Raw genomic sequence first — 14088 nt, forward strand, 5'->3', positions numbered from 1 at the left:
CTGGTGTGACAATCATCTCATGATTTGGATACTAGTAAAACAACTTTATGTGAAAGCTTTGATAATTGTTCACTTTAATCCAACGAGATTGCTGGAAAGCGCCGTCCTCTTTAATCCTGTGTTATTTTAAGGCTCGCCCGCTAGGTGGCAGTGTTCACAGAACCTCAGGTCATTTCTTGGGGCTGTGACCTGCTTCCCTCCACTCGTTAACCACCTGTGACGGCAAACAGGAAATCTCAAACATTTATTAAGCAGATTTTCACTGGAAAAGCATCTATTTCTATCACTTTTAAGAAGGCGAGGATGGAGGAATTTTCTGGTGAAGAGGTACTGAATATGCTACCAACTATTTCGTTGCTATACTCTTGAGTATGAAATCCAAAATGTAGATAGCTAGCTAACTGGCTGGCACAACAACGCCTTTTAGCTAGCCGAGTTATCTTCTTAGCTAGCCAAATAGCCATAGAATTACAGTGGAAAAGACAACTAGCTAGATACTGTTTAAAGTTTAAACTACCTAGACGATCTCTGCGTTACAGCATTTACCGAACTACCTTGATATTACTGCATTTCAGTTTTAGTCCTAGAGTTTTGACCATTCTAACTGCAGTGAAAGGTGTGATGAGTTGAAGAGATGCCAGTGCAAGTCTGACACATCATTGTTTCTAGGGCTCTTTCAACTCTGAAGAGGCCAGTAACTCCGTGAAAGAGGTAACAACTAACGTTATCTATTGATTCAGCATCAATACGTTTGAATAACCAAATGGGAATATGGATATTTAAGATGGATTCTGAAATATAGATTTAGCTAGCTATTACTAAGTGTAAATTGACAGTGAGGTATCATGTGAAACAGTATCCAGTCTCGCAGTCTGTTTGTCCCCTGGTTACTCAAGACAAACACTCATATCCCCAGTATAGACGTGACTCTGAATACAGCACTGTTCACATCAGGTCCCATGCTCTCCCCACATGCCTAAAGGGGCCAGCCTTCTCAGATGTGTGTCTGTGTCCAAACTGTCTGTCTTGCAGTGTATTCAGAGTATCATTGGAGAAGAGAGCTACAGGCAGGACACTGTGAACCAGTGGACAGCCAAGATTGTGGAGCAAGCCCTCACCCTGCTGGTCAAACAGACTAAGTCATACAAGTACATTGGTATGGCTGCCTTCTTCTCCTATTGAACACAGACGTGTTAATTTTACTGTAAATCCAGCATGCAAACTTATTGTATGGTGCCAATGGTGAAAAATATGTGAAAAAAACACAATTGCTTACTGATATTTTGTTAACGATGATCATAATTTGACCCCTGCCTGTTCCTCTCTCTACAGTTAGCTGTGCTGTCATGCAGAAGAGTGGTGCTGGTCTCCACACAGCTAACTCCTGCTACTGGGACACTGTTACTGATGGTAAGATAACAGTCACCACTGCTCAATTCAAAGGGTTTCCTAGTTACAAAATCTTACACCAGATAATGATATTTAACCAAAGATTTTTGGTATCGATTACTGGGAGTTACAGGTTAAGTACTGTTTGGTAGCACAGAGAATTTTTTATGACCTTAAGTTGGTAATACTTCATTCTTGATTCAGCCAAACATGTATATTATGTCCAGTGGCAGGTGGTGTTTTAATTTAGAAAATGCGCCGTCATTAAAAATAAAAAAATGTACTCCAAGTAATCGTCAATGTGTATGTCGCCATCTTGTCTATCTCAAATCTTCTTTCATTCAACAAAACAGGTGTCATCATGACATGGGGCACTTTGGGGTGGGAACCACATGTCTCTTCACTAAACCAGCCCTCCCCAGCTGCCTAGGAAACACTGCTTATCAAACTGACTCATGCACTGTCTGTTCCTTTCTCTCAGGGAGCTGCACAGTGAAATGGGAGAACCGCACCATGTACTGTGTGGTCAGTGTGTTTGCTGTGGCCTTAACCCCCTAGACCAGGACCAACCCTGATACTGCTTATAGAAGGTGCAATGCTTCACCCATCCTGCAGGGGAGGTATTCAGTCATCAGTAGCTCACTGTACATTCTATGCTGAATGGGACAAGCAGCGATACGGCTATAGATGTGGTAAAGGGGTCAATGGAACTCGACCAAAACAATGGAAATGCGTGTAGGAAAGATCCCGACTCTCCTAATTACCCTCCAGAAAAATGTGGTTATTTGTATATTTGACAAGACATGATCATGTCATCGAGTCACATTTTTTATGTCACATGCACAAGTACAGTGAAATGCCTTTATTGCAAACTCAAAACCCAACAATGCAATAATCAAAAACAATGTAATACTAGAAGAAGAAAAACGGACTGACGACCACCACTGATTTCTGTATGCTAGCTATGCTACCAGCTTATAGGAATGGGAGTTAGCATTTAGCGGTCACTTCTTCTAAACCTGAAACGGGACAACTTCTAAATGTTATGCAGTGAAAACAGCCAAATAAATCCACATCGAACTTTAGTAACCACATTGTGGGCCCGTTACAATACATCAATCATAATGGATTTGACAAATATCTACTTTGTTAGATCAGATTTGTTGAATGTGTGCCAATCCTGCGTCCTTCAATCCCCACGGTCTGCGTTCCATTGACTTATTTAATGCATCTATTGAAATGCTCTGGATGGGCTGAAATGCTGTCTACCCTGAAGACACTTTATTCATTGACTTTAAATGCATCAGTTGAAATCTTCCTATTATGACAGCTTGTCTTCGAAGCTACTACCTTACGATACCAATGTTCCAACTATAATGTTGGCTTTACTTATAATGAATAAATAATCATTTTGGTGGGTGCTTATATTTGTCCTGTTGTCCCACTTCCTTGATATAGGGTGAGGAAAAGCAGTGTTTATTATGTACATTATTTTACATCACAGATCAGATGAACTTGCTTTAGGAAATGCTATGTAAACCGATCACAGGATATTGTATACAGACACGATTTCAAGTTGCAATCATTGTTTAAACAAATGAAGAATAAAATAACAAGTTCCATAGAAATATGCCTGCAATTTTGTGGGGTGGAAGGTGCCATCAATAGACTGTAGGACCCATAGCTGAATGTCATTAAACGTTCAAATTAAACCTTTTTATGATGTCCGTGTATAACTTATCAAGTAGCACAAATACAACACCATGCAGAACAACTCTAGCCAAGCGTTATCACAATACTTTATGCATTCTAGTTGATCAGTCACACGCTGCAAGACTTTTCCTCACCAGCACTTTAGCTTTATTTGACTGTGACCTCAGTAAAAAGAGACGCTGAACTCCATGTACACACATAGGACTGACTCAGTGTCTGTGTGCTCACTGGTCGCTGAAATGTATCACTCACTTGGCCAGCCTACAGAAACTCTCAGCTGCTATTGAGTCCAGCAGGAGAAGCTGCAGCTGGGATAACTAGAATATCACATCCCAAACAGCTGCTATTGAGTCCAGCAGGAGAAGCTGCAGCTGGGATAACTAGAATATCACATCCCAAACAGCTGCTATTGAGTCCAGCAGGAGAAGCTGCAGCTGGGATAACTAGAATATCACATCCCAAACAGCTGCTATTGAGTCCAGCAGGAGAAGTTGCAGCTGGGATAACTAGAATATCACATCCCAAACAGCTTTTTGTTGCTGCTCATTTTCATTTTAGACAAACGTTTGCTGTACCTACACACTGAAGAAAGCTGCAAAGGCTAAATGTCTGGTAGACTATCCCCGGTGCAGTGAAAAGAAAATATGATTTTAAATGAAGTAAACTTTATGCATATTATTTTGCTTATACAAACTTGTAAATACAACACCAGAAACAGGAGGAAGTGGAACTAGAGAGTTTTGACACTAGAGTTTCTGTGTTTGCATGTTGTATTGCAGAACAAGAATAACGTTCTAGCCTCTGTGGTAAATGCGGGTAGGTTTGGTCATTTCTTCACAGATTTGTGCAAGAAACCCATTGTGAAATGTCACTGAGGAGGGGTGTGGAAGGTCATGATTAGAACAGTGAAGTTTACTTACATTTTTGTTGCTATGATCTGATGAACTTGTGTGAGATAAGGGCACTTAAGTTTAAAAAAAAATGTGATTCACCCAAAGAATCCATATAAAAACCATTGATTGTTTATGTTGGGGATAACAACACAACAGTTTAGGAATGTGAAACGGCTTACAAGCCAGAGGATACTCTGGGTCTGGGCAATATTGAAAGCTAACTTTGATAAAGTATGAATAATTGGTACTCTTGGAGTGGTGTTGGGGTCTCAGAAGTTTTCCTTGTTGAAGATGAACTTGACACCAGCCTCAGAGTGAGACAGGCACTGCTTCTCCAAGACGTCAGCCAGCTGGGTGGGACCGCACAGGAACACTCCTACTTTTTTCCTGGACACACACACATTAATTACGAATAGTCCACAAGTTGTGAACTATACATGTAACACATTTTACAATCTAAGTACATCTAACTCATGTGTCTCTGGAATATGCCATTTCTGTTGGCTGTAATTTGGATTAGAAGAGGCTGAAAGGCACTCACTCTGGATGCTTTGTCCCAATAGTAGTAAACTCATTGTCCCAGTTAGGTTTCCCATACAGAGTCTTCTGCTTCAGCCCTGTGATAGGGTCATTCTCTGCCTCATGGTGAACTCTGAAGTGAGCAGCCTTTTGTAAAAATAAAAAATAACACTTTTTGAGATTCATTTTGTGATTATGCATTGTCCCACTCTCATCTATGGGCAATAGTTATTCAGTTTGAGACAACGCAGATTTTTTAGCTTTCATCCTTGTACATACAACATAAATATGTGTGTGTTAGTGCTGTGTATCTGTACATCGATGTGTCTTTTGAGTTTAAGAAAATGTTAGTTCTCTTCAGTATTACTCTGAAAAGCAGGGGCATAACTTTCTCTGGGGACGGGGGGAGGACCACATTCTGAAATTGGATTTTTGTCCACACAGTTTTATCATTGGAATGTGATACAAAATGTGGCGAAGGTGTGCTTTAGGACCATGCGGACATCTCCGAGCGGTCGGGTAGGCTGGTTGGAGTGTTTGGAGTGTTTTTTCCGACTGGATATATATACATTTTTTAAAGATGTCCCCCCTGCTTCTAAAACCAAAGGTGCGCCCCTGCTGAAAAGTGTGGTGTGCTGACCTCGGTCTCTTTCCAGCGGGTCAGGTAGATGTTGTAGCTGAGGAAGTCCACCATGCCTTTCTCTGTCATCTGTCCCTCCAGAGACTGCAGCAGGTCAGCAAACCACTCAAACGCCTGGGTCTCAGGACACAGCCAATAGAAGTAGATCTGGCATCGAGGAGATGGAAGAAAGATTGTCCGTTTCACATATTGGACAAAACAAAGCTCTGACGAAGGCCTTGAGGCCGCAGCGTGAAGCTTAATAAAGAGCAGTGATACTATCAAGAGCAGTGTGCGGGTTTCTCCTTTTTCCTCATCTTATTCAACTGTTACCGTGCACCTGCAACAAAGATAGCTCAGATGTGCGAGTGCCTTTTGAATTTTGAATCACAAATTGGACATATAACAAGAAGTAAAGAGCAGCCTAAAAGAACGACGTCAACGTTGAAATAAATTAACATTGCACTCATAGCAGTGAGATTTTCCCTCACTTGATGAAATGAAATAGAAAAGCAAATCACAATGCAATGAAGAACATTTTAGTTGAAACATTGGTGGAATGAAATGGGGAAGTACCCTACACTGCAATTTAGAAAGACAATAAACCAGACAGACAGAGCCCCTCTCTCACTTTCTTGGTGAAGACGTTCTGGTTCTCCTGGATGTGTTTGTACCACACTGACTTGAGGACGGAGGCGAAGGGGGTGACCCCGATGCCAGCACCCACCAGCATGACCACCTCATAGCCGAACACGTCCTCACTGGCCGTACCAAACGGGCCATCTATCGCCATTCTGCATCCAGGGAGAGAGTTACAGTCATATAACAGTTTAAAAGTCTTCTAATTACATTTATATGGTAAAAACATGACAGGATCTAATATACTGGATACTTTCTGGTTAAACACTTACACAATGTTGCGATTATTGAAATGAACTACTGCTGAAAACCACGTTTCCTCTCTTGTGGCACTTCCCCTCACCGTTATTTCACAGTACAAAGAAAACACTACTACCCCTTGGTCACATTCTAAATGACAGCCCACTAACTATACTATGATGTCAAGTAGGGACATGAAGTGCAGAAATAGCAGTACAAAAACCTAATTGACATTCAACCTAATGGATATTTAACCGAAGATTAGTTAAGGGGACGGGGTCGTAGAAAATGTTAGCTCTGCATTCAAGCACATACTTGGGCAGTTTCCATGCCTCCTGGGTCTCGTTTTTGTCCCCCCCACAGGCCTCGTACAGGCCCTGGGTCCAGTCGCCCACGATACGGATGTGGACGCTGAAGTGATCCTCCTCGGGGGCGGAGGTGAGGGTGAAGGGATGCCACTCCAGCTGGGAGACGCAGGGACACTGCATGAAGACGTACTGGCCCACCTCCATGCTGAAGCCCTTCCTCTTCATCTGGAGCTCCAGGGTCTTGGACGGGTGCATCACCACCTGGAGTGGAGAAGGACGGGAGAAAAACAAGATGGAGTCCAAAAGAGACAACTAACTGTTGGATGAGTAGACGTGAACTGCATAGCGCATGATTCTGGTTCTTGGCCAGGGCTGCCTTCTAACAAGGACGACTGTCTCAATCACGCTGGCTTTAAATCTAAAAGAAATGGTCCGTTAGAGAAATTGCCTGTTGGGAGTGTACAAGCTGTCTTGAAGTACAGCACTGACCTTGGTGATGACCACCTTCTGTTGGGAGCGGTAGAATCGGACCAGTCTCTCACACACATACAAGATCATAGGCCCCACCACCCACTTCCATGTCTGAAGAGGAAACCGACAGAGAAAATGTTCTTTACAAAAAAGAAGCAGCACACTTAAGTCATGTAAAAAGAAAAACAAGCTGTCATAGCTCACCATAGGAGGGTTCCCAGCAAACTCTGGCTTAGGGCAGAAGGTCCCGTTCATTCCCCATGACTCAAACTGATCTGCACACTGCGATGGCTTGTTCTCCAGGAGACTTGTAGCGGTCTGCCCTCGGACAATTCGCCTGTGGCAAATCGTTTTAGAGAGATTTAAAATAAAACGGTAGGGCTTTACCTGCAGGTATAACACTTATATTACTTGTTATAAGCATGTATGAACCCTTTTAATATCTTAAAATGAGGCTAATAATATGTTATGTCTCTGTAGGTAAATGTTCAACTGACTCAAACGGGGTATTATGGAGAAACAATGAATGTGCACACATTTTTGTGAGTTTTAACTGACTCACCCGAAGCCGTGGAAGACGAGTCCGATGAAGAAGATGATGAAGAGGTGATGGGTGTACCAGAAAACCTCGAAGTATGACCTGCGGATGACCTCCATGGATGATGTAATGATGAGGATGAGGGCCAAGGTGATGACCACGCCCGTTAACCCCGCGATGGTAGTGAACATCACTATGGTTGGGTTCTGACCCAATCAGAGAAGGGGGATTTCAGAGTAATGCAGTCATGTTGTTGCCTCGGAGGGAGTGTGGAGGCTGTGTTTGGGACTATCTGCTCAACCTATTTAGGGAAGTCGGTAATGTTCAGAAATGCTTCCTTCTGACTTAGCATAATGAACTTGCTTTAATATTACAAGAAGTGGGACATTTGCTGACCATTTTACGATCTGTTTTATTCATATATTATATTTCTCTGTTCAGAGGAGGCAGCCAATGAGTAATGAAGGAGTCATAGTGTGTTATGGGCTGAGGAACATAGAAATACATGATCATTCTATTCATTCTATTTCTATGCTGGGAGATTCCTCTCTGTCATAATCTGCTATCAATTGTCAACATTCTGTCCTTGGTCAGAACTGACCTCTTGACGTAGCTACATTAAATACAGAATACTCTGTTACACATTATGCATTCCTAAAGCCTTTATAGCACTACATTAGAGCGTGTCCTAGGCAGTCATAAACATAATGAACACAGTGTCCTAGACAGTTATCAACATAATGAACACAGTGTCCTAGGCAGTTATAAACATAATGAACACAGTGTCCTAGACAGTTATCAACATAATGAACACAGTGTCCTAGGCAGTTATAAACATAATGAACAGTGTCCTAGGCAGTTATAAACATAATGAACACAGTGTCCTAGGCAGTTATAAACATAATGAACACAGTGTCCTAGGCAGTTATAAACATAATGAACACAGTGTCCTAGGCAGTGACAGACATAATGAACAATGTGTCCCCGGCAGTCATAGACATAATGAACACAGTGTCCTAGGTAGTCATAGACATAATGAACACAGTGTCCTAGGCAGTCATAGACATAATGAACACAGTGTCCTAGGTAGTCATAGACATAATGAACAATGAAAATCTGTAGCTAATAGAATACTCACGGTCTGGTCAGTCCTGATGGGGTTTAGGTAGGAGGCATTGTCTCCGGTGCCAATCTGGGACAGCACAAAGGGCAGAGAGCTGCTGTTCCTGTACAGCTGGGCTCCCATGAACCACTCAAAGTTAAACAGGTGGGCGATGATGTGGACCGCTAGGCAAGGACAAAGGCAAAGTAAAGATTACAATCTGTACAGAGACATCTGCTTGATGAACAAGGAAGACGAATGAAGACGATCAAAGGCAAATGTAAAGCAAACTAAGTGAGTAGGGTACCTGTGTGAAATGCTATCATGTAAGCTACCAGCTTGTGAAAGGTGATGTTTCTGTCCAGTTGTCGAGCAGCTGTGCGACTGCAACACTGAACGTGTAGGAAAAGTTTGAAAAAATGTGATACAGCTATTATTTATAGATGACTACCCATACACATTTGAATGAAACAGGGTCGGGTGTGTCTGTGTTACCTGAATGGAGCCGCGCAGGAAGGACAGAAGGTTCCGGCAGACTGGCAGCAGAATAAGCATACAGTTGAAGTTGAGACAGGCTGCAGGAGCCCTGGCCCAGGAGAGGGCATCCTGAGGGGAGTGATAGTAGGGTTAGATAGAGAGGGAGAGGAAGTGGGAATAATTAGTCGAACAACACCATTTTTTACAGTTTGAATCTGGGGTTTTTTAACTTCTGGTTACTGGTTTCAATTGAAAGGGGCCCTCAGGGACTGAGCAAGAGTGAGAGGAGCGTAGAGTAAAGTGCAGACTCAGTTTCACTTCTGGTCATTGCTACTTTTAGTTTAGCCACCTGGGCTTCCTGTGAGGAACACATAGTCAGTCATACACACAGCTGTAACCACAGAGTAAAGATATCACATCAACTTGTGATTCCTCTTTTGTTTCAATCTCTGTCAGACAAGAGGGGTTAGGCATAATATGGACTACATATATTCAATATGAATGACCTACTAACTGTACAATATACATGTAAATATAAAATCAAATAAGGATAAAGGTCTACGTGCTAAATATGTAGTACAGCAGGCCCTGCTGACAGATGACAACAGTTGGCCAGAGGCCAGCACTCCATATTTGGTTCTGGGTTGCCAAGATGCCTAATACACTAAGAGCAGAGTATGAAATCTTAAATAATTTCTTAAACAGAAAATCTACGGACATTGGTTCTCAAACTTACCCCAAGAAGGACCCGTGTGTAGAACCATCTCTCAGTCAGGAAGTTCATGTAGAACTGGACAAACAGGTAAGCGTTGATTCCCAGCCATACCAACTAAAACAGACCCAATTCACCTGGTTAGATCAGTAGCACATTACACCCCAAAAGAGAAATGTGGAGTAATTATAGAATTGAATTTGACAGACTTACAATGACAAAGACCGAAAGTCCCTCGTTGGCAGCAAAGTTGCCCATGGTGAAATGATGATTGAGTGTGTGTGTGTGTGTGTGTGTGTGTGAGAGAAAGAGAGAGTGAAAAGTGGAAGGGGGACAGTGATGTGCTGAGTTATATAGACTAGAGACCAGGACATGTGGTTTCCACCACTACCCCTGTGAGTGAGGGTGCATCTCAATAGTCTAATGCTGCTTCCTCTTTTCTTCTCAACTTCCTCATCTGTACTGATCTGAAAATAAAGCAAAGGTGAAAGCAACATGATGATTAACTTCATCAGGTATTTGCTTTAACCTGTCCAACTCTATCCAACGACATATGTGCAGACCCACTGGGCACAGACGTCAATTCAACATCTAATCCACTTTGGTTCATTGAAATGACATGGAAACAGCGTGGATTCAACCAGTGTGTGCCTAGTTGGGATGAAGGAAAAGAGGAAAGGAAAGGAAGCCACTTCAGTATGAGATGCACCCATACTGCATGCTATTTCATTAGGGAAGTACATGTAGCAACCTCTTTTGTCATCCCAAAGTATTGCACCATGACAGTCTTTTCTTTCTTTATTTGACCATCGGCTGGACCGCTTTCTCTTCCAAAAGGAAGTCATCTCTCCATGGCGACACAGTGACTTTTATGCAGCAGAAGTGAACGATTTCCACAGGAGAAGTGAAATCTCTAATCAACTTGTATGTAGTTTTTCATTAAAAAAAACAAGTATATATTTAAATGTGTATGTAATGTATGTAAATATATAAAATATGAAAGACAAACTAAACCTACATCAGATAATGATGTCTAGTCATTATGCTTAACTAGTTTGATTGCATTGCTTTTTCAGTCAGACTAAGTGAAAATATCATGAAATATTAAGTATTCCAAAGAAGTAGGCCACAAATGGTGAGCCGTTGATCTAACTCAAGCAGACAACAACCCTGTGAGAGCCCCGTATGACCACAAGAGGTCGCTATACCACATCAGTTTTTCAATGGACTTATCCTACTCTTACAAGTACATGTTCTTGATTCATTTGGACAAGACGTTAAAAAGGAATGGTCAAAGTAGACCTAATTCATTTCACAATTTAGAAGTGTTAATAACTGATGCAAAATTAGATCATCCAATGTCTGTGTATTGATACCTCTCAGCAAAACCCCTGTAGAATTGTCTACTGCGTGTGTCCTAGTAAGATATAGTATATTGACTTAATGTGATTCTACAGATTGATGAAAGGGAAATGGAGGACGGACAGAAAATCATTCATCATCATCTCTTTGCCTTTGAAACCTCAATATAGTTGGAGCCAGTCACACTGTGAGTCACTTAACAGACTGTCATTAGACTCATTTACAGTAACCCTACTTCTATGAGCTGTTACCTGACTGTATTCTTATACTAGTCTGCCATAGCGATAGCATTCAGTCCAGCTGTAGCGCAACATTGTGAAGACTATGACGTGAAAGCACTAGTATTTGACTTTGTACGCATGCCCAACAAAACAATACAGCCTCTGAATCAGCGGAGGCTGCTGGGGGGAGGACGGCTCATAATAATGGCATCAGAGCAAATGGAATGGAATCAAACACCTGGTTTGTTTGATGTATTTGATACTATTCCACCGATTCAGCTCCAGCCATTACCACGAGCCGGTCCTCCCCAATTAAACATTTTTTCAATTGCTAACATGCATTGTCAAAACTTTTCACACAGTCAGCGAAACAGAAATGTATGTGGACCAAACTGTGAATCATTTTTCATTGCTTTCACACAAAATGCATTCAATGATGTCATGTGTGCTCCCTCTCCGGCCTCTGGGTCACCAGGCTGCTCGGTATGGCGCACACCTGTCACCATCGTTATGCGCACCTGCGTGTCATCAGACTCACCTGGACTCCGTCACTTCCCTGATTACCTTCCCTATATGTCACTCCTTTTGGTTTCTTCCCCAGGCGTTATTGTTTCTGTTTGTTTCTTGTTTGTGCGTTGTTAATGTTTCTTGTTTTGTATTATGTTGTGTTTATTTGTTAAAACCCTCACTCCCTCAACTTGCTTCCTGACTCTCAGCGCACATCGTTACAAATGACCACATTCTCTGAAATCCATGAACTCTTTTCTCATTCATACTCATTCATACATTCATTTCTCATTCAAAACTATATATTTGCAGCACATGTTTTCAAATGCAAACACACTGTTTCCAAAACTGTTAAAAACACATTCAAAACAGAATGATGGCAAATGCTTTTCATTTCTGCAGTAACCAGATTGAAGCATATAGAACATCTCAGCAGAATATTTTATAATTCCAAACACAGCTGACTGCAATTTCAGCTGAAAGCCGACCCAAGTGTCCTGTTTTTAGTCTTGTTACCAATCAGACAAAAGAGGACGGCTTGGGAATGATTTAATTTGGAAACATGGATCAAGGAAGACAGGTTGTTGGGGAAAGAAGAGTGTCAAGGAGAAGGAGAATGTGTGGAGGACAAAGGAGAGGAAGAAAAGAGCGGTGGTCTCTGATGAGATGAGACACAATTATTGACCATGTTGTAAACCATGGTCTCTCCTTGAGATGCAACCGTTGCATCAATAGTATACATTTCCCGGCAAAACAACAGGTGAGTTGTGCATCATTCAATGATAATTGAACTACATATTACAGTGCAGTACATTATTTTCACATTTTTACATATACTGACATTTTGAAATATATTGATTCTTTTTGTGTTTTTCAGTAGGATACAAAGGTTGCCTCCCACAGGAGGGAGAGGCAGAATATTATCAGATGTGCAGGAAATTGCCATTGTTGACATGGTAATGGGCAACAATACAATAAAACTGCGGGAAATTCGGGACAGAGTGCTGGCAGACAATACCACTTTTGGGAATGTGAATACGGTCAGCACAACGTCAGTAGAGTCCCAGAGAAACATCCAATAAGGATGAAGCACTGTACACTTTGAGAGAAATGGTGAACGTGTGAAAGAACACCGGTATCAACATGTCCAGGTAAGATGTCTGTTCAAAAACCAAACAGGGTACATACACAGCTATGCATAATGTAAAGTACTGTAAAACTGTGGATTTACTCTATTTTAGAGAGTAATGGAGATGAAAGCCAGGCAAACTGCACACACATCCATCTTTGTGGATGAAGCTGGATTCAACCTGGCAAAAACACGCCGCAGGGGAAGAAATGTGATTGGACAGAGAGCAGCTGTGGATGTCACCGGCCAGAGAGGAGCTAACATCACAATGTGTGCTGCACTGTCCTGTGATGGTTTGCTGTTACACAAACCATTTATTGGCCCCTACAACAGAGAGGCTCATTTATTTTCTGGATGACCTGCATAATCGACTTGTGCCAGCGGAGGAGAGAAGGGCAAGAAACTCCCCTACCTTCGTTCTGTGGGATAATGCGCCATTCCATCACTCTGCTGCAGTCACAGACTGGTTTGCTGCACATCCCAGGATGTCAGTACGATTCCTGCCTCCATACTTTTTCTCTGCATGGAGGTGGAAGGTTTATGACCACCATCGACATGACCAGATGTCCTTACTGGATGCAATGAATGCAGGGTGTGGAGACACTTCTCCTGAAGACTGCCAGGATGTGGAGAGACTTCTCCTGAAGACTGCCAGGGTGTAGAGAGACTTCTCCTGAAGACTGCCAGGGTGTAGAGAGACTTCTCCTGAAGACTGCCAGGGTGTAGAGACACTTCTCCTGAAGACTGCCAGGGTGTGGTGAGACTTCTCCTGAAGACTGCCAGGGTGTGGAGAGACTTCTCCTGAAGACTGCCAGGGTGTAGAGACACTTCTCCTGAAGACTGCCAGGATGAGGAGAGACTTCTCCTGAAGACTGCCAGGGTGTGGAGACACTTCTCCTGAAGACTGCCAGGGTGTGGAGACACTTCTCCTGAAGACTGCCAGGGTGTAGAGACACTTCTCCTGAGAATGCCAGGGTGTGGAGACACTTCTCCTGAGACTGCCAGGGTGTGGAGAGACTTCTCCTGAAGACTGCCAGGGTGTGGAGAGACTTCTCCTGAAGACTGCCAGGGTGTGGAGAGACTCTCCTGAGACTGCCAGGGTGTGGAGAGACTTCTCCTGAAGACTGCCAGGGTGTGGAGACACTTCTCCTGGAGACTGCCAGGGTGTGGAGACACTTCTCCTGAAGACTGCCAGGGTGTGGAGACACTTCTCCTGAAGACTGCCAGGGTTGGATTAGACATTACATGT

General features: G+C 42.6%; 2 protein-coding genes across 2 annotated transcripts; one reads left to right on the forward strand and one right to left on the reverse strand.

Moving 5' to 3' along the window:
* Positions 1–184: 184 nt before the first annotated feature.
* On the forward strand, positions 185–3106 carry LOC115119079 (dynein light chain Tctex-type 3-like). Its single transcript, XM_029647819.2, has 5 exons — positions 185–327; positions 670–711; positions 1033–1156; positions 1333–1410; positions 1871–3106. Exons 1-5 carry the CDS (start codon positions 304–306, stop codon positions 1945–1947), a joined length of 345 nt encoding a protein of 114 aa, XP_029503679.1. The 5' UTR covers positions 185–303; the 3' UTR covers positions 1948–3106.
* LOC115119078 (cytochrome b-245 heavy chain) lies at positions 2237–9941 on the reverse strand. Its single transcript, XM_065023649.1, has 13 exons — positions 9834–9941; positions 9645–9737; positions 8927–9037; positions 8739–8823; positions 8468–8616; positions 7354–7535; positions 6996–7128; positions 6810–6902; positions 6328–6581; positions 5765–5927; positions 5155–5301; positions 4537–4661; positions 2237–4382 (listed from the first exon to the last, which is right to left on the reverse strand). The coding sequence occupies exons 1-13, from the start codon at positions 9876–9878 to the stop codon at positions 4265–4267; spliced, it is 1698 nt and encodes a 565-aa protein (XP_064879721.1). The 5' UTR covers positions 9879–9941; the 3' UTR covers positions 2237–4264.
* Between the last annotated feature and the right edge of the window lie 4147 nt (positions 9942–14088).

This window comes from Oncorhynchus nerka, linkage group LG2, assembly GCF_034236695.1.
Source record: "Oncorhynchus nerka isolate Pitt River linkage group LG2, Oner_Uvic_2.0, whole genome shotgun sequence".
Classification (NCBI taxonomy): domain Eukaryota; kingdom Metazoa; phylum Chordata; class Actinopteri; order Salmoniformes; family Salmonidae; genus Oncorhynchus; species Oncorhynchus nerka.